Source organism: Bos indicus x Bos taurus, chromosome 24, assembly GCF_003369695.1.
Source record: "Bos indicus x Bos taurus breed Angus x Brahman F1 hybrid chromosome 24, Bos_hybrid_MaternalHap_v2.0, whole genome shotgun sequence".
Taxonomy (NCBI): domain Eukaryota; kingdom Metazoa; phylum Chordata; class Mammalia; order Artiodactyla; family Bovidae; genus Bos; species Bos indicus x Bos taurus.
Window position 1 is genome coordinate 47,625,646 of NC_040099.1, and position 25,372 is coordinate 47,651,017.

Sequence of the window (25,372 nt, forward strand, 5' to 3'; positions counted from 1 at the left end):
CTTGTGGGGCTGAGCCTCCCTGCCGTTCCCCCCTGCACCCTCATGAAAACATGCCTGGGGCAGCTGCAGGAGGATGGCACGCAGAGAGGGGCTGAGTCAAGTCCCCCTCCCTAGTGAGCCAGGCAAACCTGCAACTACGCAGAGACGCCCCGTCTAAATCGCTGACCTAATTTGTATACTGCATGTTTATAACTGCATGCCACGGGGCTTTTACGGCTGTCGTGAATTACTTCTGTGGCAACCGAGAATTGCCCCCGTGACTCGACATCTCTTGGTATGGGATCTCTCGCAGCTTTTCTGAGACAGGTTGGTGGCAAAGACCTTCTTCCCTGCTACCACCTCCTGAGGCTCCATCGACTGTGGATTCAGTCCTCCAGCACTGAGCTCCTCTTCTGGGTGATCCTCCTAACCACCCTGAACAGCAACTTCCTCATTTTGGAGGATTGAAGGAAAGGAGGAACTTGAAGCAAACTGGTGAAATTATCTAAAGTTACCACAAATTGGCAGAATCAAGGCCCAAACCCAAGACCTCTGATTCTGAGTTCAGTTGTATTTTCCATTACATCAGAAATGATAACCAAGGCTTACAACGAGCAGAATGTTATTCTGTCCAAAGTCATTCAAGACAGAAAAAGTTTGTTTAAAAAGGCAACTGAGTTTTATTTCATTATTCAAGATAACTGAAGTAGTTGACCATTACAGGGCTGTTTTCTTCAAGCATTCCACCCTTAGCACCTTGTTGCTTAAATGTCTTTTAAAACATTGCTATTCACAGTTGAGAAACAGCCCGACAACCAAAGAGACTAAATTATATAAATCTCCCACCATTTCTCAGTTATATCTTAGATTTTATCAATACTCCTCTTCGGCCAATCACTAATTATGTAAATGGTAAATGTGAAGATTAGTTGTTCCTTGGTGGCAATAGAGTGAAATACCAGTGAAAATATAAATTAAAAGAGAATATATGAAATATGTACCCATTTTAAAGGTGATCTTCTGAAAGATGTAATAACAAACCAGACTCTCAGACATCGCTCTCTTTTGTGATTTTGGCTCTTAAAAAAAGTTAGAAACAAATCAATGAAATATTCTAAGATAAGGCCGTTTTCTAGGGTTACTTTAACTGCAGTTTATAAGGGTGGGCTGGAAATAGGGGGAAGCAGAACAGAGAATTAAGTAACATTTTGGTGAATGAAAGTCACACCCTTTATTATATACATATTACTAGAAATTTTACTTCAAATTTAGTTTAGCTTGATTTTACTAATATGTTTTATACTTAGGTTAAATTTAAGCACCTAGATACTGGGATGATATCTGTTTAGTTTAAAAAGTAGTTAAACTTTTAGAGGACATCTTGTCAGTGGCTGTTGCTTTAGAATTTAAAAATTGCATTTCACTTTGCATCGTACTTCCTTTATACATATAACTTGGAGCAGAAAATTCCTCCTTTAACAACTTCAGAACAAAGCAAGAAACCACAGTGGTTTGCAGGCCACTAATTCTGTTACAGATGAAAGCATTCAATTATCTCTATAAAATTCAATTCCTTAGAAAATGTGTTTGTGATTGACTAAGTACATTTTTAAAATGTGTTAATACCACACGCTATTATTCAAGATCTTGATTTAAAAGTTGGAATGAAGTAGCTTGTGGTTCTTGCGTAAAACAAAGACTCTGTTTTTTTCAATGTAAAAATATTTTCAATACATCTTATAGAAAAACCTGAACGAACTTTTGGGCCAACCCAATAAAAAGGCAACCTAGAATACTTTTGATTCCAGATGTTAAGCTGGGCCTGTGAAAATTATTTTTTTCCACTGCAGCCCAAACATACTTCAAAAATGAAAACTGTTTCAAAGTGAGTCATCGATTATATTCTTATTTACGTAGCATTTATATTTAAAATACTGTGATCAAATACTGCCAAGAAGAAATTAATATCACTCAGAGTCAAGATCTCTCATGAAAAAAAAACCCTTAAACAAGATTTAAAATTAGAGTTAATTCTAAGCTCAAGATGGGTGGTCTCAATGGAATCGCTGCTGGGCAGTAGGTAAGGCCTCTCTGATGAGTACCACTTCTCACCATGAATCTGCATAAAATACATACACAAAATTCTGCATAAAATCTCAGAGGGCTCTCTATAATCCTCTCCAGCTGTGAGCAAAATGTTAAATTCCACTTAACACACACATGTATATGTACATGTTTAAGATCCCCCTGCCCTAAACAAGCACTCCATCCTGGGCTGGGGCTATGGCTGGTGTTCTCATGTCCTCCAGCTAGCCAGCTCAGCAGCACAGTCTCTATACAGATGGAGACCCAAGGTGTAGAGCTAGCTATGGCTTTTACCTCCTGGCTATCTAGGTTTTATTATTAGGTGCGGGCTTCGCAGTAGCACCTTCCCAGCTCGTGGCTGTCAGCTTCCTGCTCACCACACATAGAGGTTCAGTAGTTGCCCAGCTTTCATGCACATTCAGATTCACAAGTTCTGTTCCAAGATCTCATTTTGACTGGCCCCAAAAAAGTCCTCTCCATCTCTTTGTGATATTATTTCTTTCCTAAACTACTTTTTAAGCAATCTTATTAGGTATTAATAGGTGCAAAGGCAGCCAACAAAACAAATGGAAGATTGTAAAATCTACGGCAGATACGTATCCCAAACTCCATTTATTCTGTAACAACCAATAAGGTCACGTAGCTTGGACTGGGACACAGTACTCTGTATTCTCTTGCACCTTCCCAAAGATCGTGTGGTCTTATCACAAACTTGCTACCCGTAAGTCTGATTCAATGTTCTTGCCCTCAGTCAATGTGGTTGACTTTAAGAATGCAAACTAGCATCTCAGTATCTATTCACTGCAGCAGCAAACAGCTTTTATATATGCTGTTTTCTTTTGGACTCCTACATTGGCAAACTTCTAATTTTTAGGTTGGGCTTATCTTGTATTACTTTGATGAAAAGGATGAGAGTGTGTTAAAAAGAAGCTGGACAACTGCATGGTACACATATATTCTTGAGCAGCAGACAAATGTGGTCTTCACTCTAGTTCTTGGGCACACCTGGTGCCGAGAAGGAGTGCACCGAAATACATTTGTTTGATATTAATAGGCATGCTTCCCACACTAGGACTTTCAATCTGTTTTGAAGCAAGTGGGATAAAAGCATTTGCCAAATGTGGAGAAAGCCCAAACATGCAAACAATACTTCTCTCCTACTCTTCGGCCCACTGAATATGTGCAATTAGGGACACGGGGGTTTGTCCTAAAAATCTCATGGTGCAGATAACCAGCATCGCTATCAGTAGGTTAACACGCAGGGATGTTCCCAGGGTGAAGTGACGACGGGAAAAGGATCTGTTTTAGTCATCTGTCAACTGAAGTCATGCTGAAAATCAATGGCTCCTTTTAAATTAATAGAGCTGTATGGTGTAGCAATTTAGGCAGGATTTAAGTAGGTTTCCTACCAATACAAAATTGTTAACAAAATCAAGCTAGTCTCTGGGCTCTTCGGTACCAAGTAGCATAGTGCATTTTAGCTTTTGAAGTCCTTTTTGATACATCCTAAAGTAAGCATCTTAAATGGTCTGAAATAAACAGTCTGCTAACGATTCAGAAGTATTGATTCATCCTAGGAACTGAGCTCTTGCAAGGCACAAAGAAAGTCTGGTTGATGTAAAAAGTTTGTTTCTCAATTATTTCATAACAATGATACAATTATGAGTATGTATTATTTTTCAATGAAGTCTTTTAAAAATACCAATTGCTTTTTTTGCTAAGAGTACATTTTGAGAGTTAATGTGAATTTCACCTTCTATTCTGTTGTTCACTGAACAATCATGAGTATCAGATCATTAGTTTGGCACAGGAAAGCTCTGAAATAAACTAAAATGCTTAATCAGCTAGCTCTGTGAGGTATGTGCTGTGTGCGTCTATTCCAAGCAGTGTATATCTGTCTGCCAAGGGAGTGGGATAAACTTTTCATATAACACCAAACTTAAAAAATAAAAAGAGTCACTCATGCAATAGCATAATTCCATTATGTGAAATACACACAACAAAACTTTTTGTTTCCATATAATTTAGAGTGTGGTCAGCAAAATATAATCCCCTCTTTAAAAAATCAGTTTAAATTAAGATCAATAAAAACAATAAAAAAATTAGTCCCATAATAACATGGTTAACAACTCAAATGGCTTTTTTTTTAATGCTAGGAAAAATGTTCACCTTTCAATGGTGACAGTACTGTTAACACAGGTAGAGAGTCAACAAGGTAAAAAGTGAAAGCACATACAGACACACACAAATATATAAAATTTGACCAGAAATCACAGGACATTTAAGCAATGTTTTCTTAAGTAGAACTATTTTTTTTTTTTTGTACTTTAAATAGACTAAAGTATTTGGTGTGGGTGGAGGGAAGGAAATCAGTATTTCACAACTTTAACTTGAAAACCAGCTGAAATAAAGCCTCAGCTCATTGTTTAATTTTTTAAAAATGGAACCACATCATACTTCTGACAATCATAGGATTAAAGCTTACAAAGAACACATCTACCGTCTACATCACAGTGCACAGAGAGGATGCAGTCTGCAGACTACCACAGGGGAACAAGAACAGACTCTGCACCCTTCATATTGCATTACAAAATCAATGCCGTCTTAGAGGAATCTTGCCTCCCGTGTCGGTGTCATAGCTGGCAAGCACCTGAGGGCTAGGAGGCTATCAGAACTGAGGGTGCTGCTCAGAGTGGATCAGAACACCAGTTCCTTGATCTGCCCCTGGCTGATGCATTTAGTAATCACAATACGACATTCACTGAGAATAAACATAAAAATGCCACATTTTGGCTTCTTGAGCAGGACAGTCTGGGGAATGCAGAAGATAGAGCATCAAAGGCCGTATCTTTCCTCGAGAGAAAAAATCCACGCTCCTCAGTTTTCTTTTACCATGAGAATTTAAATTTCAGATATAATAATTTAACCCCATAAAGACATGATCTGTACTTACATATACACACAGGTTCTGAAGAACTTCACTGTCTAGTTGCCTCTTCTGTTTCATTCAACCACCGGGTATCTTTCCTGGATTACTGTTAGTCTCACTACCAAGAGCACGTTGGTGCCATTAGCTATTATTTGTCTTAAATCTCACATTCCATCCACAGTAATAAGTGACCGGAGGACACGTGCCGTAAGGCAATTGAACTTAATTGAAACTAGTACAATGTTTAAGGTGAGGTTAAGTCACAAGAATAGCCAGGGCTATCAGCTCCTCCTTGCTGTGTGGGCCTGGGCTTTCCTGGGTTTAGCACTCACAAAGTTTTGCATCCAAGGGGACCACCTCAGTCCCAGACATGCCAGGGCAGGTTGCCACCCTAAAGAGCACTCCTCATTCCTCCCTTAGGATCACTAGAGGAAGGGTAAGAATCTTCAAGAGCATATAGGGCTACTTATGAGGGAATCAGCTCAAAAATCTTTTTAGGACACCTGCTAATCGCTAGTTCCTAGAAGTCCACAAATATCTTACTTTAAGAACAGGTTGATCGAACTTAAGCAAACTGGTGAGCATGTAACAGTTCATCCTTGAAGCCTGTTTTCACATAAATCCTCTATAGGTTCTTCAGGTTTTGTCCAGTTATATAGTATTTTACTATATCTTTTTGAGATTTTTCAGAGCTAAATGAATAATCCAGTTTTATATCTTTTCATATTCTTTTTTTTATGTGAAAATATTCTTTGCCAACCATTTCCCACGTTTGGGCTTCATATGTTAACAAGAAGACTGCCAACTGGAGCCATTTCCCTCAGATTATAAAGGCCCAGAATTATGTTACTTTTAACTGTGCTCTACCAGAAGGTCTGGCCTTGGGGAGAGACGGCAAAAAAAATATATGCAGATATGCACATTTTTATTTTGCCTACAACGCTATGATCTAGTTCATCAACTGCACAACTGCTTTCATCTTAATCTTTATAGTTTTTCTTGTTTTGCCGTCTTGTATTACAGAAATGGTTAGTGTCACAGTTTCACTATCAGTAATAAAAAGATATAAATATTTATGCCTTAAAGGCCCAGGGTCAAAACAGCAAAAATGAAGCCTGAGGTAAAGCTGGTCTAAGAAATGACCATTTTCGGTTCTACATTTTGCCAAAAAAATAGGGTATTTTTAAAAAATGTAAAATCCATGCATGTTACCTACATGCTATGTATGAGATAATTCTTTCTCCTGATTTAATCTGTGTATATACTAGTTACATAAAACCAACAAATGACTACATTCTTAATGCAGGTACATATACATTCATCAGAAAAGGACCCTAATCTTTTTCACCAACAATTTTTTTTGTTTGAACAATCCAAGAATGTGAATAAAGAAAGTGACAAACAAGTATCATCTTAGGAATTACTGAGAAAGGAAAATCTCTTTGGAAGAAAAAGACTTTAGGAAGACTTCTATGCTGAGAACCAACTTTATGCCACAGCACTGTAAACGGCAGGACTTAATACAGAACCAGAAATACAGCAAGTTACCTAGAGACTAACACTGAAAAACAGCCAAAAGCTTTAAAGCCACAGGGAGAAAAAAAACTGTCAAGTGTGAAATGAAAAATATATAATAGTTAAGTATTTTTACAATTCTAAAACTTCACTTCTGTCCTTAAATCAATATATTATGAATTTCACGGTTCAATAAATAAGCATCTTTAATCAGAAAAGGAAGTAAAACCCTTCCCAGCACCACCCGCACCTCCCCGCCCACCCCCCACCCCAACCCTGCAAAAGAGCAGACTGGAAATTCTGGAGAGAGTAAGAGGTTTTTTTTTTTTTTTCTTTTTAAAGAGGGTAGAAGAATATAATCAGGGGTGGGGGGAGAAAAATCTAGAAGTCCTTTGTGTGGAGTTAATGAATACTCATTTCCTTCATCAGCGGCATTATTCTTTCAAAGGGCCCTTACATCTCAACCAACGGTGAAAATCTGGGTCTATTGAGGATTTCATGGCAGTGAACCAACAGACACTGAAGTTAACTCAGGCTAATAATACACTCTGGTCAGATCCTCTGTAAATCAGAAATGACCCAGAGAGTCTTGGAAAATTCATTTCTGCTGAGCACAGCTAAGAAAGTCATCTTTAGGCTATCCTTAATTACAGAAAACTTGACTTGGTAGTGGTACTTCCCAGGTTATCTAAAGCAGCAGTCTTATGCCAGGGGGAAAAAGAGTAGGGGCCCGGGGCACACAACCTAACATTATTATTTAAAAAAATCTTTTATGTAATCTGAAGTCAGTACCTTTCACAGAGACCACTCAAGAGCTTTTTTTTTTTTATGTCAGTTTCAGTTCTGATTCTTAATTGTCAAGCTGCCTAAAAATGGCATACTAACAGAACCACCAAATTAGGACCCTGGCAGAATAAAAAATTTACCCTGATGGTCTGTCCATGAAAGGAAGATGTCTGCAAGCCAACTTAGGAATTTTTTACTGAGATCTAACAAATAAAATCATTGAATACTGTTAAAATGTGTGCAGACAACCCCTACTGTTAAGATTTTTATATGAGTGTATATGTATATATAAATCCATACATACACATTATATAATTTATTTCCTACTAAAAAGACTTAAGGCAGTTATGCTATATATAAAGTTAGCTATAATATCCAAGAGAAAACAGTTCCTACCCAAAAAATTATGTGAACACATCAGACAACTTATCATAAAAGCGATCATGAGGCTATCTGTATCCAGTATAGCTCACATTTCCTGGTTGAGGCTCCCAACACAGGAATTCCACTCCCAAGATAAAATTTGCCCCTCGATCCCCACACACAAAAGGTAGTCTGAACAGACAAAATATTTATAAAAACTCTGAAATGGAAGATATTAAAAAGAACTCAACAGAATTCTGACAACCTCTGGACACCACACTCTACTGTTATTACTCTTGATTGTACTCAACACAACAACTCAAGATGCTCCAAGGTGGAAACTGGGCTGGTATTATGGGGAAATTATTGGCTGCAACTGCTAGAAAAGTTCATAATCCTAAACACAAGTTAAACAAAATGTGATGATTCATGCTATTTGATCGTCACACACATACACCACACATATTTAACTGGACAGAATTTCTGAACCACTTATAAGTGACTTAACTAATCTGAACATCAACCTTCGTGGTGAAAAAAGTTAGGACCCTGGGTGTGAACAGCACCATCCTTTTTGGTCTTTAGTAAAGTTCAAAGGATAGAAACACTCTGATGTATGCAGATAAAACATGGTTGGAAAGGAAGGGGGCAATCAGCAAAACCACTAGGGATACATGCTGTCAAGAGAAGCAAGCAAGAAAGAAATTCAGCTGAGGAATATAAAGGGCTCAGTAAAACAAAGTTCATGAAGGAAAGAAAATAGGCAGTTATTTGTTATGTCTAAACCTCAACGCGTTGCACCAGAGTGAGAGACAAGATCATGGGTTGCTTATGTCCACAGACTACTTAATTATCTAAAGAGATACTGGGGGAATGGTGGAGGGGCAGCAATCTGTGAATCAGAACCACTCAGCTATGAAAGTCAAGACTGTACATAAAGACAGATGTTAAGAACAGTGAGGATTGTCTTGCGTTATATTACATCCCACCATCAACCAGACCAGGAAGGCGCTGATGATTGAATAAATGCTCAAAGTATTTAATTTTTTTTTTTTTTTAAAGATGTGAAAGATATATTTGGACAGTTTTTGGAAGAGGTAGAGAAACGAACTGGGTACATATACTCTTTTATTTGATTTGAACTAGCAAGAGACTAGACTGATTGTTTTTCACCTTCAAAATCTTAGTCTTGATGAAACTGACAATAAAGGCACAAATAAAGTGAAATTAAAATAATTTTAACAAAGAAGAAAATCTGGCAATGTCTAAAGAACAGATGAAGTAAGCAAAAACGTTAAATATGATTTAAGGTTTAAAAAAAAAAAAACCTTAGATATTAACAACTTGCAAGTACACACTCAGAATACAGAATAAGAATACAGAACAAGAATATTTAGGTTTCAAGAAAAATTAGGCAGGTCTTCTTCTGACAAAGTGACAGGTCCTGAGGGAGAAAGTAACCCCCACAAGACTAAGAGTCAGTACCAAATCCCAGTCATCTTACCACTCAACGTCACACTGGCTGGGTAAAGAACAGGCATCAGTAAGTGTTCACTGAATGAAGGTATATCATAACGCACAATTACAACTAGTTAGTATGGTGTAGTTCAAACCCAGTCAGGAAAGTCAACCTTTTATTAAGCAGTGAAACTTTAAAAAAAAGAAATCTATGTAGAACTCCAATACAGAATAAAAATGAAGCTGCCACTGGCCAGCCAGGCCAAAGTCAGTGGGAATAAACTAGCCTCCAATTCCCTAAACCAGCCCTAAGATGTATGTAATCCAGTGTGAAAACCACCATTTATTTTGGAAATGTGATAGAGAGCATGATCCTTCAGTTCTCACGTTGTTAAACTGAGGACATTACCAGCACTGTGTAGAAGAAATTCTAAATGATGTTGCTAATTTAAATAAAGACAAAATTCTACAAAGAGGAGATCGTATCACTTAGAAGAACGAAAACAAACCCTGTAAAGGAAAAAAACAATCAGCAAAAATTAGGCCACAGTGGACAAAACAAAACGCAAAACCAGCATCTCATTAAAAAGCAGATTAAGACCACTGAACATATTCATACAAATGTAACCACCCCCACCATCAAGTCAACTGCTTGACTGGTCTAACTACTGAATACAATAGGGGCTTCCAAAGAGCTGAGTCCCAGCTTCATACTATGTAGAAGAATCCCACCACGACTGTAGAGACGTGATCCATTACTGAAATGCTACAGACGGTACTGCTTTGCTGAACATACCAATGCAAGAGTAACAGCCAGGACTTTCCACCATTTTGAGTTGTTCTTTGACCCCAGACAAGGAACAGTATTCCCTAACATCACACAACTTCCCAAGTACAAAGGGCAGAGCCTCCACACTTTCAACAGGTCTGAGGGTGGCGATACCTGGGACATTTATACCATCCACAAGACGGGCTGTACAAGTAGTGATCAGTGGGCAGCAGGACGTCTGGAAGCAAGCAGCCAGTTGCGACAACGGTGAAAATTTGCCCAAGGCAGAATTAAAGAAAGGGTTATTCCATTAAATGGTAGTGACCTGGTGCAAGCTTTTTATAGTAAGGACTTGAAGAAGAGGAAACACTAACAAGAATGACACATGAAGCAGTCCATTACAAAATAAGGCCACCATTATAAATTGTAGACCAATCTGATCCTCAAGTTTGGATCTGTGAAGAGGTTTTTGTATAAAGCATAAACACCTAATAAGTGATGAGTTTCCTTTAAAATATGCCTTTGCATTTGATGCCATTTTCTTTGCCAAGAATGCCTATTTTCCCCTGGCTCTCCGCATGGCTTGCTCCTTTCTCACGTGTTAGCTCAATCATCACATTACAGAAGCTTTCCCTCTGCTTTGCTCGATCACAGCCCCCTGTTTATCTCCTTCATAGACAAATACGCTAATTGTTAGAGTAACTGCTATCTCGGCAAAGGTAAGGGCCACAGCTGTCTTGTTCACCTTTATCCAAAGGCTAAGAAAGTTCCTGGCACACGTAACAGGTGAACAATAAATATCTGTAGAACGAAAAACCACTCTACCAAGTTTACACGAACATATACATGCATATACAAACATAGGAAAACGCGGAGTATCTGACAGAAAACAATCAAATGCGGAAAGTACTGAAAATAACACCTGTACATACAGGTGAATGTGGTTATAAAACACAAGTACCAACCAAAGAAAATCTGTCTTTAAAAATATGAAAACTTACTAGAAAGGGACCAGGAGTGGTTACTGGCTGTTTCTATTGAGATGCAAACAAGAAAAGTTTAAACTGGAATGAGTTAACAATAAACTAAATAAAATAAGGATTATCTGCTGTAGAATGACTTCCAACAGAGCTTTTGACACCTCTGGTCGTGCCTGTCCCTGCAGAGCATGAAGTATGGTGGCTTCTAACAGTCACCACATATTCAGGATTAGTTAAGAACAGCTCAGACCACAGGTATTCATAAGATAAAAAACTTGCTAAACGGCTTCTCCCCCAAATTTTACAATTCAGAATTCATAATTATGTAAAATAACATAGATTTTATAAACTTAATACAACATACCTTAAAAACAGATGGCCCCTATCTGCTGATCAGACCTCAGCACCACTTTTCTAGGTATTCTGCCGAAGCAATTACATTTACAAAAGTCCATTTCGTAATACAGTCTGGTGATTAAATCCAATGAAATTCAACTCAAAAGAGGTTTGCTACTGAAATATTTGAAAGTATCTTTTAAAAAGGGGGTTTATATTCTTAGATTGAATTTTCAGAAAGGATAAATATATTGAAGTAATTGCAGTATATCCCTGAAAATAATTATACTGCCACCTGTGCATTTTTTATGAGGTGTAAAGATAAATCAAAAGACTGCCAGGTTACACAAGTCTCTTATTACCTGTTGAAACTGAAATTTGGTGTAAGACAAAGGGACTTACTCCATATGAATTATCACTGTACTCAGAATTAACTGGTGCTGGCAGTATCAGTTCAACCATTGATGGTGATGGATGTCATGCTACACTGTTTTGGTGGAAAAGTAGAAATGGAGGAGAGGTTTAGAAAGATTTCCATAAAGTTTCCTTATAATGAGATTTAGCAGTAAGTAAACAAACACAGAAAGAATGAATATTTAAGACCCACTGAACACATTAAGGTCAAGGATTTCAAAAGTTAATCCACTTTTCTTCCCCCAAGAGTTTATTTTTGGTAAAAGGCAGAAAAATTAGTTTTTCTACAAGGGAAATCTGCTTCTAAATGATAATTTGAAAATCTTGATATATATTATATATTAAAAAAGACACACAAAAATAACAAAAAAGTGGGAATAACAGATTAGGTACTGTAACTTTATAAAGGCTTGCCTAAATCAAGAAGCAGCACACACACACCTAATTTATGCAAACTAAAGATGTATATAAACAGCACAATACTGTGATACTGGATCATGATACATTACCTGTACACATAACTACTACTGTTATTAATAAACCTTTGGGACACTCAGGTTTATGCCCAACAAGACATCAGTAAGTCTTTAAAATCTTCTCTTCCTCCTTTACGGGAGAGTATTTCTAGACATTAATTTTCCCATCTAATATTCGAACATAGGAAACCACTTCCACAAGGTGCTTTAATTGATGAGACCTCAAGTGCTGTTTTCTCTTGAATTTTTGGATAGTAAACAGTCCACGGGGACCACACACAAATACTATGACAGAAGAGTTGGTACATTAAGTCTTTTGATGGGACTTGATTGGTGATGAAGCTTTATGACATGCTTGAGCAACGCACTGAAGGGGATCCCATCTGAGTTAATACTTTGTCCAACCACTGTAGAGGTCCATTCAGATGAAGTTCAATCCAGCAAGGAGTGCTTGTTACCGTCTGCCTTCTGTTTAAAAAAATGAAAGAAAATAATTACGAAATCAAAAGAATAACAGGGATATGGAAGAACTAAGATAAATCAATAGGCTGTATATACGAAAACCTAGATTCTTTTTTGAACGAGTATTAAGTTCGGACATCTATTATTTTGAAAACTGTTTAATCCTTAAAGTCTAACAAAGTACTTATAACACTATAAATAATCACTGGCAGGGCAAGAGATATAAACCAGCACTGTCCCAAGCAAATCAGAATATACACAATCACTTTACTTATTAATCATCCGAAGAATAGAAAATACTCAAACAGAAAATGAAGTCCAAATGGAACAGAGTTCAGACTTAAAGTACATCAAAACAAAAATTCTGACCCAAGCTTACCACAGAATGTTCAAAGCTGGGGTCCAATGTCCCCTGACAAAACCAACAACCAACATCCCTTTTTAGCAAAATCATGCAGGTTTTTAATAAGAAACACCGCAAGTACTTCAACTAAACAAGCTATCCTCTAAAAATCGCAAACTGTTCAAGGACATCCTGTCACTTTCACATACAGATTTTAGTTCTTATTTATTATATACAGTAAGTCAGTAAGTCTATTTGCTTCAACGTGACAACGCTGCAAACATGAGGAAAGGCCATGATCAACTCTTCACCTCCAAGTGACACATGCTCAGTATAACCTAGAACTACCATTGTATTTCAGAGGATGTGGTTTTCTGTAGCAGCTGGTGTTGGTGCTCTGCGACTCCCTTCAGATTCTCAGTGTTCTCCAGCCCACTTCTAACTGTAGGTATCTGCATTTCTGTGCCTGCGAACCTCTGCTCTGTCCATATATGGAACAGACCACAAGTGCCAGTGAATTAACATCTCCAGGAACAGACCTCAACCAATGACACAGGAATTGGCATTTAAATGCCCAGTTTCCTTTCCCTCCAAGTGGCGTAATTCTGAGTGTCCTTTACTCTTCCCAAAGTTTTCCTAAGGGAACAGCTCTAGTGGTATGTGTCATATTCCCTCCCTTGCCTCTCTTCTTTACTTCCTCCTTCCTTGGCAGTGTTCCCTCCATTTCCTGAGTAAACGTCTAGCAGGCAAACCCTTGTCTCAGGGTCTGAGCCTCACATTATCTGTGCCCCTGCCTGATTATTCACTTCAGTACTCACTCACTTAACTGAGACATGAATTCTTTACACATCTGTATTTCCCCTTACTGTGTCTCCTGATTTTTATGCTGGGAATCAAGCTGGCACTTAAAGAAACTGAAAAATAGTTTAGAAATCCAAACATCAAATCTATCTCCTCAGCACCTGTGTCATTAAGGGTAAAAGGTTCCACAGTTCACAGATATATGGGTATCTAAGTTATTTTGATCTGTAAATGTTAAAGGAAACTTTATTATCCAAAGTAGATGTACCTGAAACTCCACTATCCATGAATACATACTGTATATTACTGCTTCTTGTATAGATTTTATATTATCTCTGGGTTAAAGAACAGCAGAGACCACAGTGAATGAAAGACAGTATCTCTTTCCACCAATCAACGTTGGTCTTAGCAGGAGACCCATAGATACACATGGCATTCTCCCTGACCTATGTAACTCATGTTTAATGCCACTCCATTTCTACCATGTTTCACAACATTATAATCTTTTGAAGGAGAAAAAGAATGTCTGACCTAATAAACTGGTATCAGACAGTACTATCCGAATCTAATTTTAATATCAACTCAATCCAAGTTCCAAGGAAAAAAGAAACTTAGCATTGTTTAAAGTTATCCCATCTCAAAGGGGAAATGATTAAAACAAAAGAGAGCTACAGCAAAGTCAAAAAATGAATTCTTGCACTAACATAACTTGGACAAAACAGTGACAAGTCTCACTTTAGATACAAATATATAACACATTGTATATTTTTATAGAAGTAGTCAAACCAGTAGATCTCAAATCTCATCATCACAAAAGTCATACACCTCAAAATTTAAGACAGGGAATCAAGTTCAAATGAAATAAATTCTAAGAAGGGTGCAAACTGCTGAATGAAACAGGAGTATTATTACTATACCATATGAGTATCTTCTTAAGCAGACATTCAGACTGTAAGTAATGTGAACTGGAGAAAAGCTAAGTATTTTATTTATAGTTTTATTCATTTTATTATGCTGATGAACTATTCCCTTTATTTGATGTGGAATCCAATCAACTGTTTAATCTAGCAACAGCCTAATTGATCTTACTCCCTGATGACAGATTGGTTCTTGGTAAAACTCAATTATGTAACTGCTACTACTATCCTTAGAGAAGAGTCAAGGAGAGCTTTCCTCAGGTCCCATCTCTACCACTGAGAACGTGTCCTTGGGCAAACTATTAAATCTCACCTAAGCCTATTTCCAAATAAATATTGAGTTTGGACCTTCTTTTTTTTTAAACTTTACAAAGACTGCAACCTTATAAAGAAAGAATAAAAACAGCGACAGTAATTCTTAGCCATGCCGAGAGGCGTGAGATACTGCATTTAAAACACAGCACAGTGTCTGGTACCCAAATACCCCCTTCTATTACTGAATAATGTTCAATCTTTTAACCTTATATTAAAGTCATCTCAACTTCTTTGTCCAGTCCTATTATTCTTTACTTTCTATACTCCAGTCAAACTGAACTGTATTCTACTGCCAGGATCATCACTTTCCACCCCTGTACACCTATGACTACTGATATCCTAGACACCTTTTAGAACCCAGACTCTGGGCTATCTCTACCTCTCCTGGCCCCAGCAAAACAGCTCTCCTTCCATGAACTGGTAACCCTTCCAATATGCCATTTACGGTGTTTAACACTCTGCATTCTGTGACAGTGCCTGTCCATACACGTTTTAATTCTATGTTCTATGGTGCCAGCACAGGAATTTGCAATAGTTTTGAATCTAGAGGCCTCCAACTTTCTTTTGTTATTTTACATAAAGATTTGCTCTCTATAAACTTCAATGAAAATACGGATAAACTTCAGAAGATTCAAGGAGTGGAAGAAAAAGAATTACACTCTAGAAACTTAAGAATTGAATATGTATTTCATACCGGTATTCTGCTCCCCACCCTTTCACAAAACTCATTCTTATGGTGCACATTCTAGTTAGCTGATACACGGCTTCAAAACCCTGATTAACGGACTGAGCCAGCAGAGCAGCAAATTCCTGGTTGTTGAAGATCTTCAGATTACAGCCTACAATTGAAAAAATATATAAAAACATTATGTATGAAGAAGATAGTATAAGAGAATCATTTTAAAAGAGCTATAGATATTAGAATGGTGGTGGTGGTGCAGTTGCTAAGTCGCGAAACCCCTTGGACCCTAGCCAGCCAGGCTCTTCTGTCCATGGGATTTTGCAGGCAAGAATACTGGAGTGGGTTGCCATTTCCTTCTCCAACAGACATTTAAATATGAGCATGCAAATCATCTCCTGATTTCAAAAATTAATAGCAAAGAAAAATTCAGCAAGTTGACATGATAGGCCCATTTATATTGCTGGATCCATACCTGGTGGAATTTTACACACGGTTGCAGGGTGCCAGCCGTATCTCTGATTACAGTTGGGGCTCTGCACAAAGATTGCACTGTCACTTAGGCACTCGGCAAAAACTTCCCCACCTATGTAATATAAGCGCACTCCTCTTCCTACAACGAAATATATATGGAATTAGTTTTACAACATTTACTACTTCAACATCACTTCTGAAGGATTCTTAGAGGAAAAGTAAAATGGTATAAAGTATCGTGATGATCTCTCCCACAGCTATGCTTTTCTGAAATCTAACTTTGAAACATACTATTATTTTTCCAAGTATTTTTCAACAATGATTTTATTGATTCATAAAGATAGTATGTGCTCATTCCAAGTGCTTAATGTAGAAAAGTGGATAAGCAAAATAAAGAATTTCAAACAAATCATATTTTTGAATAAAGCAATTTAATTTATTTGAAGGAATTAACTAATGTCTAGATTAATATGCCTTCATTAAGATACACAGTTTTTCTTTTTAAAGAACCCACTATGCTTAAGAAAAGAAATAATAAAAATTATCATCTGCCCCTTTTAAAACTATATATTATTGTGGTAACCAGATCTCTATTTACAAAAGCAGAATGAGGTAAGAAAAAATTATATTGGGAGATTTTAATATACCTCTTTCAGAATTTGACAAATCAAATATACATAAAATATAAGAAAGACAAGGATTAAAAAAAAAAAAACTGTGCAAAGCAGAATTCTAAGACGGCACTTAACATTCTCATCCCTGGTGTGTTTATCTTCTCAATTATTCAGCCAAACACTAAGTAGTGCTTAAATGAATTTTTCAGATGTATAGTTCTTAAATCAACTGACCCCAAGAAACGAACAGTATCTTCGGTGGGCCTGACTTAATCAGGTGACAAACCTTAGAGGGACTGGGCTGGTCCTGGCAAGAGAGACTCAAAGTGGGAGGGGAAGAACTTAACAGTCTTCACTGCTGACTGTAAAGATGCAGCAGAGCATGCAGCTGGCCTCTAGTTGCTGAGAGTAGCCTCTAGTGGACAGTCTGTAGGAAATGAGGATCTCACTGCTACAACTTCAAGGAAGTGAACTCTGTAGTAATCACCTGTGAGCCTGGAAGGGGACCTCAAGCTTCAGATGAGGTAGGGTGAAAAAGCAGGGTAACCCTACTTATTTAGAAGTAAATACGGTAAAGTTAACCTCCTGTTACATTTCTATGCAGAGCCCTAATGAGAACATAGAAAAATCAGAACTATTTTAAAGAAGGGTTAAACTAGTTAAAGAAGGGTGGATATTCAGAGGCCTTCGTCACTTACAAGACATCTGAGTACCTCAGTGAGATTATGTAAAGTTTATACATCAAGCAAGATCTGAGAAATTTCACACGGAGCCAACAAACATCTCTGAAGTCACTAGCACTTTGCAGTATCACAGACTCTTCAGTGATCACCATTACTTCTCATAGGAGGTAATGGTTAATTAAATGAAAACAGAAGCACACTATTATTAAAAGAAGTTTCTTTAAGGTGATGAGAATTATGTTCAGTTATTTTAGTAGCACTCAAACTATTTCCCTCATTGTCAAAAAACAAAAACAAACAAAAAACCCCAGTGTGCCAAAATGTTGCTATTCATATGTCTTAAATACATGCAAACTTACCACACTATGTGTTAAAACTAAAGATTCAAAAAAAATTAATTCATTTGAAAATCAAAATAGTAAACTTACTACATATTAACATAAACAAGTTTATGAAAACTAACTATTTCCCAAAGTAAGGAAAAAATTAGTGAGAAGAGTTTTATATCTTTGCAAACCTCTTAATGTCTGGCTTAAGACAGGAGAATTCTCATCAGAGTCTATGTTTAACTTCTTGCAAAATCGCAAGCCTTGTAAGCTCTGGAACACTTCACTGTCGAGTCACAAGAGAATGAGAGTGAAAATGGCAAATGGCACCTTAGTACCATTACAAAAACAGTTTTCACCTCATAAACTCCCTGAGAGGGTACCTGGGACAACCACATTCTAAGATCCTCTGAATTATTTCTGAACAAGTTAATGGTGGTTTTTGTTTTAGATATCTTGCTTTAGATTAATAGTGTACAGATCTATGAATTCACTGAAGCGGAGAAAAAACTAGGAGATGTACACAAACTGAAAAAAATTCATGATTTGCTAAAATTACAACCCTAAAATCTGAACATGACAACTTTATGACTGGTAGAGGCTCAGCAAAGGAATTTTAACACATATTTACTGACGGACTTCCCAGTGTCGAGGGTGCCAAATAAAGAGAAACTCAAGATAAAAGTTCGCAGAGAGAGGAAGGATCACCAGAATCACTATTGAAGGCGGTGAAGCTGTGCAACCTGACTGCACTTAAGCTGACAGAGAGAAGGCAGGCTTTCCTGCACACAATCTCTTGATGTGGTAAACCACGCAGTGCTCACGTTATGAGTAAACGGCACTGGTTTCTCACAAGGAAAACAAACATACCTATGTGTCTTCTTGTCATTTCTACCGTAGCATTTCTGTTTACGTTGGAGAGTAAACCTAGGCAGAACCTCTCAGAATTTGATGGATCTGTGAAGCCGTCTACGGTGAGCGAGGGCTGTGAGGCATGGAAGGTCTCTCCAACCCTCTGGTTTAATTCATAATATGCTATTGAACACCAAAACGCAGGCTCTGAGTAAGTAACTGGCTGCAAGTCTGGCAGAGGGGAAAAACAAACCCATAAAAGAAATGTTGTGTGAACAATTCAAGCCATGTCAAGCCAAGAATAGACTGAATATCATTATCTTTACATGTTCTATGCCAGCCTATACTGGCAATAGCCCAGGAAACAGACTTAACATCTACATCACGAACCCCAGATTCCAAAGATCACAGCAGATTTTCAGTTTCTCAAATTTCCCCTATCTCCTTAAGTCATCCAAATCTTCAAACATCTTTTTTAGGCTTTATGGTGCATAACTTGTTCCACTAGTAATTCTACCCCAATTGTACCACATGTAAAATAAGTCAATTTGCATTATACAATTAATTTTGGGTAGGATCGAGTAGAACAAAGCTAAAGCAAGGATTAATACATCAACAGCCCAAGATTAAAAAAAAAAAAAAAAAAAAAACCTGTCATGACAGGATACAAAACATGACATATTTTTGACATTTGTCGATTTTAACATGAGTTTCTCACTGAGTTACCCTAATTACAAAAAGAGAAAGCCTGCATATACACAAGAAATAAAAATACAACACAAAGTATGCAAGTGGAAACACAATGTAAATCGAAAGAATCTACGTATTTCATGGGAATACAAAGACCATATATATTTAAGTGCTGTAATTTTGATTAAATTGCGTAAGGAATACCACAGGAAAAAAATGACAATTTTGCAGAATAAATTCCAATGTGTAGAAACTAAAGAGAAATTGTGAAACTGTATAAAATGAAGACCAAGGTGCATATACACCCACAAACATACATATGCACATGTATCAATACAAATACATACACATTAGCAATCACACATATGTATCTCCCATATCACATGTATATGCGAGCAATATGTCTCTATATTTATCACAGTCTCATATTAACAACTGCTATTATAAAATATAATAGAAACTAAATATACCCATAAAGTCTAGCCATATAGGACATAAAATTCCTCATGAACAATGCATATGATTTCCATGAATAAAAATTAACTTCTTATATTCATTATGTGCCAGGAGAAAGGTGTTTTAGTAATATTGAGGCACATTATCAGTATCATTTTTAAAAAAGCACTAATTTGAACAAGCATCTGTTATTCATTGAGCTCTCTTTCTCCTATATATGGAAAATAATTACCAGAAAGGACATTTAAATAAAAAGGTGGAAGAGTACTTCTAAGCATTTGCAACTTACCCAAACTATGATTAACAGGGGAAAGAGTAGTAGGAGATAATTCTGCTGGAGATCCTGAAACAAAAGGATTCAATTTTAAAACAGCTTATGAAAGAAAGTATTTTCAAAACCTTTGACCAAATAATAAAATTTATTGTATCTAGCTGTATTAATAATCATAAATAATAACACAGATAATTTGCCAAGAATTCAAATGCTTAAAGGGACGTTTAATTTTGGGAGCTTCAATATATAAAAGATAGAAAAAAGTCCTGGTTTCAAGTGACCCTCTTGCAAAGGCATCTAATGTTGCCAGTTCTTGGTGTACCTTTCCAGAAATATTCTACAAACCATACAAGCAAATTTCTGTGCCTCCTGCTTTTTATGTACAAATGGTAAACACAATTCTGAACTTTGCTTTTTTATTACATATTCTTCTGTATCAACATCTAGAGATGCTGGTACATTTCCTTACTATTTATTTACACATCTATCCATAACATTACATTATGGTATATTATGATCCCATGTTGACAGGTGTTCAAGAACCAAGATTCCAATGAGCAACTAATCTTGCACATTTTGCATACTCTGAATTGTATCTGAAGAATAGACTCTAAAAGGGAAATTGCCAAATCAAACGACTTTCCATCTGTAACTTGGATAAGTTTTGCTGAAATTGTCATCTACAAAGGTTGTATCAGTTTACACTCCCAGTCACAAAATAGTGAGGGGAGGCTCATGTGTTATTGCTGATAAATGAGAACAAGGTCTCAACAAGTATAGTTTTAATTTGCATTTCCCTTATAAATGACACTCAGCAGCTTGATATTTGTCTATATTTTATTTCCTTCCTGTAAATAGTCTGTTCTTTTCTTTTGCTCAATTTTCTGTTGTGGTGTTGATCACTTTTCTCACTGATTTACAGAAGGCTCTTTATGTTTTAGCAATATTAGTCCTTTCATTGTACGGGATGCAAATACTTATTCATCTGTCTTATTTTTCAGCCCGATTTTGATTAAACAGTATTAAAAAACTTCTATGTGACATAATTAATCAATCATTGGGGGGTATGTGACATTTTGATAAAAGTGGTGATGGGGAAATTCTTTTCTTACTCTTAACTTTAAAGAAATACTTCTAGTATTTGCCCGTTAAGTATGATGCTGGTTTTGAGGATAAGAGATAAAATTCTTTATTTAGAAATTTTACATAAATAATCATAAGCAGTAAAGATCTGTAGATTTATGTTATAAGCACAAATGTTATGCTGCTTCATAAAGTCAAGCTAGAAGCTTTATGTCTTTTCTATGTTCTGTAACAGTTTAAATAGTATTGGAATAACATATGCTTTAATAGTTTGGTAGAACTCCTGTGTGAAATCATTTACAGTTAATCATTTTCTAGGGTTTATTCTAAGACATCACTCTATTTCCTCTACGAAAGATGACTGTTAAGACAGCTCTACTCTCTGGAGTCAGTTTCAGCAAACTATATTTTCTTAGAAAAAAGTATTTGTTTCTTCCAGTTTGAGGTAAACTGGTTAAATCTAATCAAGAAAATAAGGAAGGAAGGGGCACAAACACAAAAAGTTAAGAAGAAGAAGGAACACCACAGACAGAAGAGTGAGACATTACTTCACTCAATTTCAGGCAAATTTTGAAACATGTTTGCCGTAAACTGTCGTTAAATAATCATAACTGTAGGATACACTTTGTTTTCTCATTATCCTCTACATATTTTGAGAACGTTACCCAAAAAAGCAAGACCTACAGCTCCCCAGTTTTAAAATTATAGCAATGGCGCCGATGTAGAGTAAGGCCAGAAGCCCCCTGATGTGCCCCTCCCTCTCCACACCACCGTGAACTAGAACACCAGGCACACAGGTGAAACGGCGGCCCCCACGCGAACAAACGAACCAACAAATACAGAACAGGTGATGATTTCTGAGAAGCCAGAATAGCCTTCTGTAACAAAGTTCTTGTGTTCTTTTTTGTTCCTCAGTTTGAAAAATCTGTTGGCAAGTCATAACAGGTACAGCTATGAAAGGTCAAAACATATTTAGAACAATGAACTAAAACCCACTGCTGTTTCCTGAAGCTAAGATAAAATAAACAGAGCCACTATTAGAAATGGAGGAAACGGCCCAATTTTTCATATCTTTTAACTGCTTACTCTCTCTATTAAATACTTATTAGAAATGACCAGTAGAGTCATGGTTTATTAATTTTGACTGAGTCCAGTCGTATGTGATGAAAGTTAGAACTGAAGATTATGAAAAGTTGGTTATAATCACATACAAAATTTTTAGAATTAAGATAAAAATGTATTAGGTGGCAGAAGTTTTTAGAAACTTAAAAAAAAAAAAAAAGAGCCAGGTTAAATCATGATTACTCTGTTAGTTATTCATATATACATGCTTCTACTGAAGTCTGGGACTCGCAGTTATGAGAAGCAATAATCTCACTATTTAAAGCTAGTTTCTATTACTTGCAGCTAAAACATCTAGAGAAATCCTTGTGCACACAAGTTTGCATATATTTGTAGGATACATTTTTCAACAAGCACATGCTGAGCAAAAGGAATGTGAGGTTAAATTTTTATAAGGACCCTCCCAGGACGTTCAGTCCCACCAACAATTTATGAGCATTTCTTCACGCCATGTCACTACCTTTTGACATACAACAATTTGAAAGATTTAAATGGGGCAACTCCTACATTTAAAATTTTTATTTATTTTTATTTTGTTATAAATAGTGCACTCATGTCCTTTATGTCCATTTATCCATTAAGCACTGTCTTTAACCTCTTGATTTGTAGGTTTTAAATCTAGAAATCAATTATGAGACTTCTTATACATATTTCCCCCAAGTTTTTTGGTTTTATCTTTCAAAATAAAAAAATTTTTAATAACATTATTTTTTAGAGCAGTTTTAGCTTTACAGTAAAATCGAGCATTAATAATGTACAAGAGTTCCCATTTACCCACAAATGTACAACCTCCCCTGCCATCAGTGTCTCAGATCACAATGTACATTTACGACAACTGAGGAACCTACACAGACATTATTACTCAAAGCCCACAATTTATATTAGGGTTCATCTTTGGTTGCTGTACATTCTATAAATTTTGACAAACGTATGATGACTTGTATTCACCATTATAGTAGCAGCAATCTGAATACTTATACTGTCCTAAAAATCTTTGTGTATTAATCCCTCCCTCCCCTTGAATCCCTAGCAATCACTGATCTTTTTACTGTTTCTATAGCTGTCTGTGTCTTTTCCACAACGTCATATAGTTGGAATCATAGAGGTATGTCCCCTTTTCAGATAGAGTTCATTTGTAATATGCATTTAAGGTTCCATGTATTTTCATGCCTTTATCTGGCAGATTTCTTTTTAGCTGAATAACATCCCATTGTCTGGATGTGCCATCGTTCATTTACTCATTCACTTACTGAAGGACACCTTAGTTGCTTCCAAATTTTGGCAATTAATGAATAAAGCCACTATAAACATCCAAGTGCTAGTTTCTGTGTGTACCTAACATCAACTTTCAACTTTAGGTGACTACTGAGGGGCATGACTGCTGATTGCATGCTAAGTATGTGCTGCTTTGTAAGCAGCTGCCAATCTGTCTTCCAAAGTGGCCATACCATTCATTTTGCATTCCCATTAGCAATGAATCAGAGTTCCTGATGTTCCACTTCCTTGCCAGATTTCAGATTCTGGTCATTCTAAAGGTATGGAGCGGTAATGTTCTAAAAGTCATTTACTTAAGTTTATCAACCCTTTCTTCTGTGGTTTTATATCTTGCATAATTCTTGCTCAGATTATTTTAAAACTTCAAGTTCTCTCCAAATGGGATTCATGTTGATATGACTTACATATTTAGTATCTATTTTATAACTTTTTGAGAAATATTAAAATTAGTTTGAATTTCTTGAGCAAAATTAATGGCAAAAAAATGTATATTTTACTTTTTTTAAGTTTCAGTATATAAACTAACCATAATTATCATTCAAATAAAAAAATAGACTTATTCTTCCAAAAGGAATACATGGGAGGCCAGAAAAGTTAGTTAAAGGCCTTAAAATAATTTCATTTTATCATCTTTAAATTAAAATTACAAAAAAACAGTCCCAAAGAACTAAAATTATCTATGATTTTGTTTTTATACCAAAAAAGGCTTAAACATATGATTTTTTAAAAACTCATTTACTGAATACAGAGACCAATCACATTCACAAACCTTTCAAAAAACTGATCGTCATGCTGGCTTACTCCTTCCACCATATCCCTACCTGATCACCAACCAAATCCTACCTCAGCAAATACTGCAAAAGCAGGCATTTTTCTCCATCTCTTGAGAAACACGCCAGAGGAAGCCTATTGCAATAGTCAGGAACAGAATTTCTAGAATCTGAGATCCTAGGTGCAAATTCCTCTCTTTCTATCTATCCTTCTATGACATTAATTGTGGTACTGCTTTTTATGAATTAAATACCTGCTTTTAATTTTTCATAATGAATATCCACTTGTTGAATAATTCAAAATGCTGCATCAGAAGTTTAATCTGTAAAACACTGTCGAACTTTTGACACAGAATGGTAAAAATTTGAGATTAAGCAAAAATAAGACATAGAAACTACGTAAATCCAGTTTAAAAACTACATACTTCCTTCGTGTTTCTTTATTATGTTCTATGTGTTTCCAAGTTTTCTATAAGCATGACTTGTGTTCAAAATGAGAATACAGTTGCTCTCCTTTTGTTTTTATTAGTAATTTGTAGAGGGTTCCCCTTATGGTTAGAATATAGAAGACTGTTGGAAAAACCCTTACTCCTACAATAAGAAAGTAACAGAAACACTAAAAAATTGTATTTTTACCAAAAGTGACCCCAAAACTACAGACTCATTTAAATTGTAAGTCATTTACCGAAAGGGATGAGCTCTTCCTACATTAAGTAGGGAGTGGTAACCATTTTCATTGCTGGGAGTATCTGCCAAGTTAGCACACACAGGACTATTCTTGCCAAAGGACAAACCAGCTAAAAATTTAATGGCCACACACAGGCAACTGGAATATGAGAAGCTCAAGCACAGATACAGTCCTCTTCACTAGCCAATTCTAACTCCCATATCTGACTTGTTGAAGGCAGGTGAAAATTCCGAGTAAACCACACCCTCTATCAGACTAGAAATGAGGGAAGGCGTTCACAGTCTATGAGGTTGGAATGCGGACGTCCCATCTGGGTCCCTGATACACGCAATAGAGATACGAAAACAAGCAAGATCTCTGAACCAATGAAAGCTTGGGTTCATCATTTATACACAACGTTGATGGATGTTTATGTTTATATGAGACACATTTTATAACAAGAGTCACTTCATCAGAAG

The 25,372-nt window shown here is 36.5% G+C and overlaps 1 protein-coding gene across 4 annotated transcripts in view; it reads right to left on the reverse strand.

Moving 5' to 3' along the window:
- Positions 1-4,178: 4,178 nt before the first annotated feature.
- Positions 4,179-25,372, reverse strand: part of SMAD2 (SMAD family member 2) — a 90,780-nt gene continuing 69,586 nt past the window's right edge. For all 4 annotated transcript variants that reach the window (XM_027525905.1, XM_027525903.1, XM_027525904.1 and 1 more), the window contains 5 exons: positions 19,992-20,045; positions 18,575-18,787; positions 16,083-16,220; positions 15,623-15,767; positions 4,179-12,558 (listed from right to left, as the gene is read on the reverse strand). In XM_027525905.1, the coding sequence (XP_027381706.1) occupies positions 12,435-12,558; positions 15,623-15,767; positions 16,083-16,220; positions 18,575-18,787; positions 19,992-20,045 (674 nt within the window). In that variant the 3' untranslated portion in view covers positions 4,179-12,434. The remainder of the gene's footprint in view (positions 12,559-15,622; positions 15,768-16,082; positions 16,221-18,574; positions 18,788-19,991; positions 20,046-25,372) is intronic.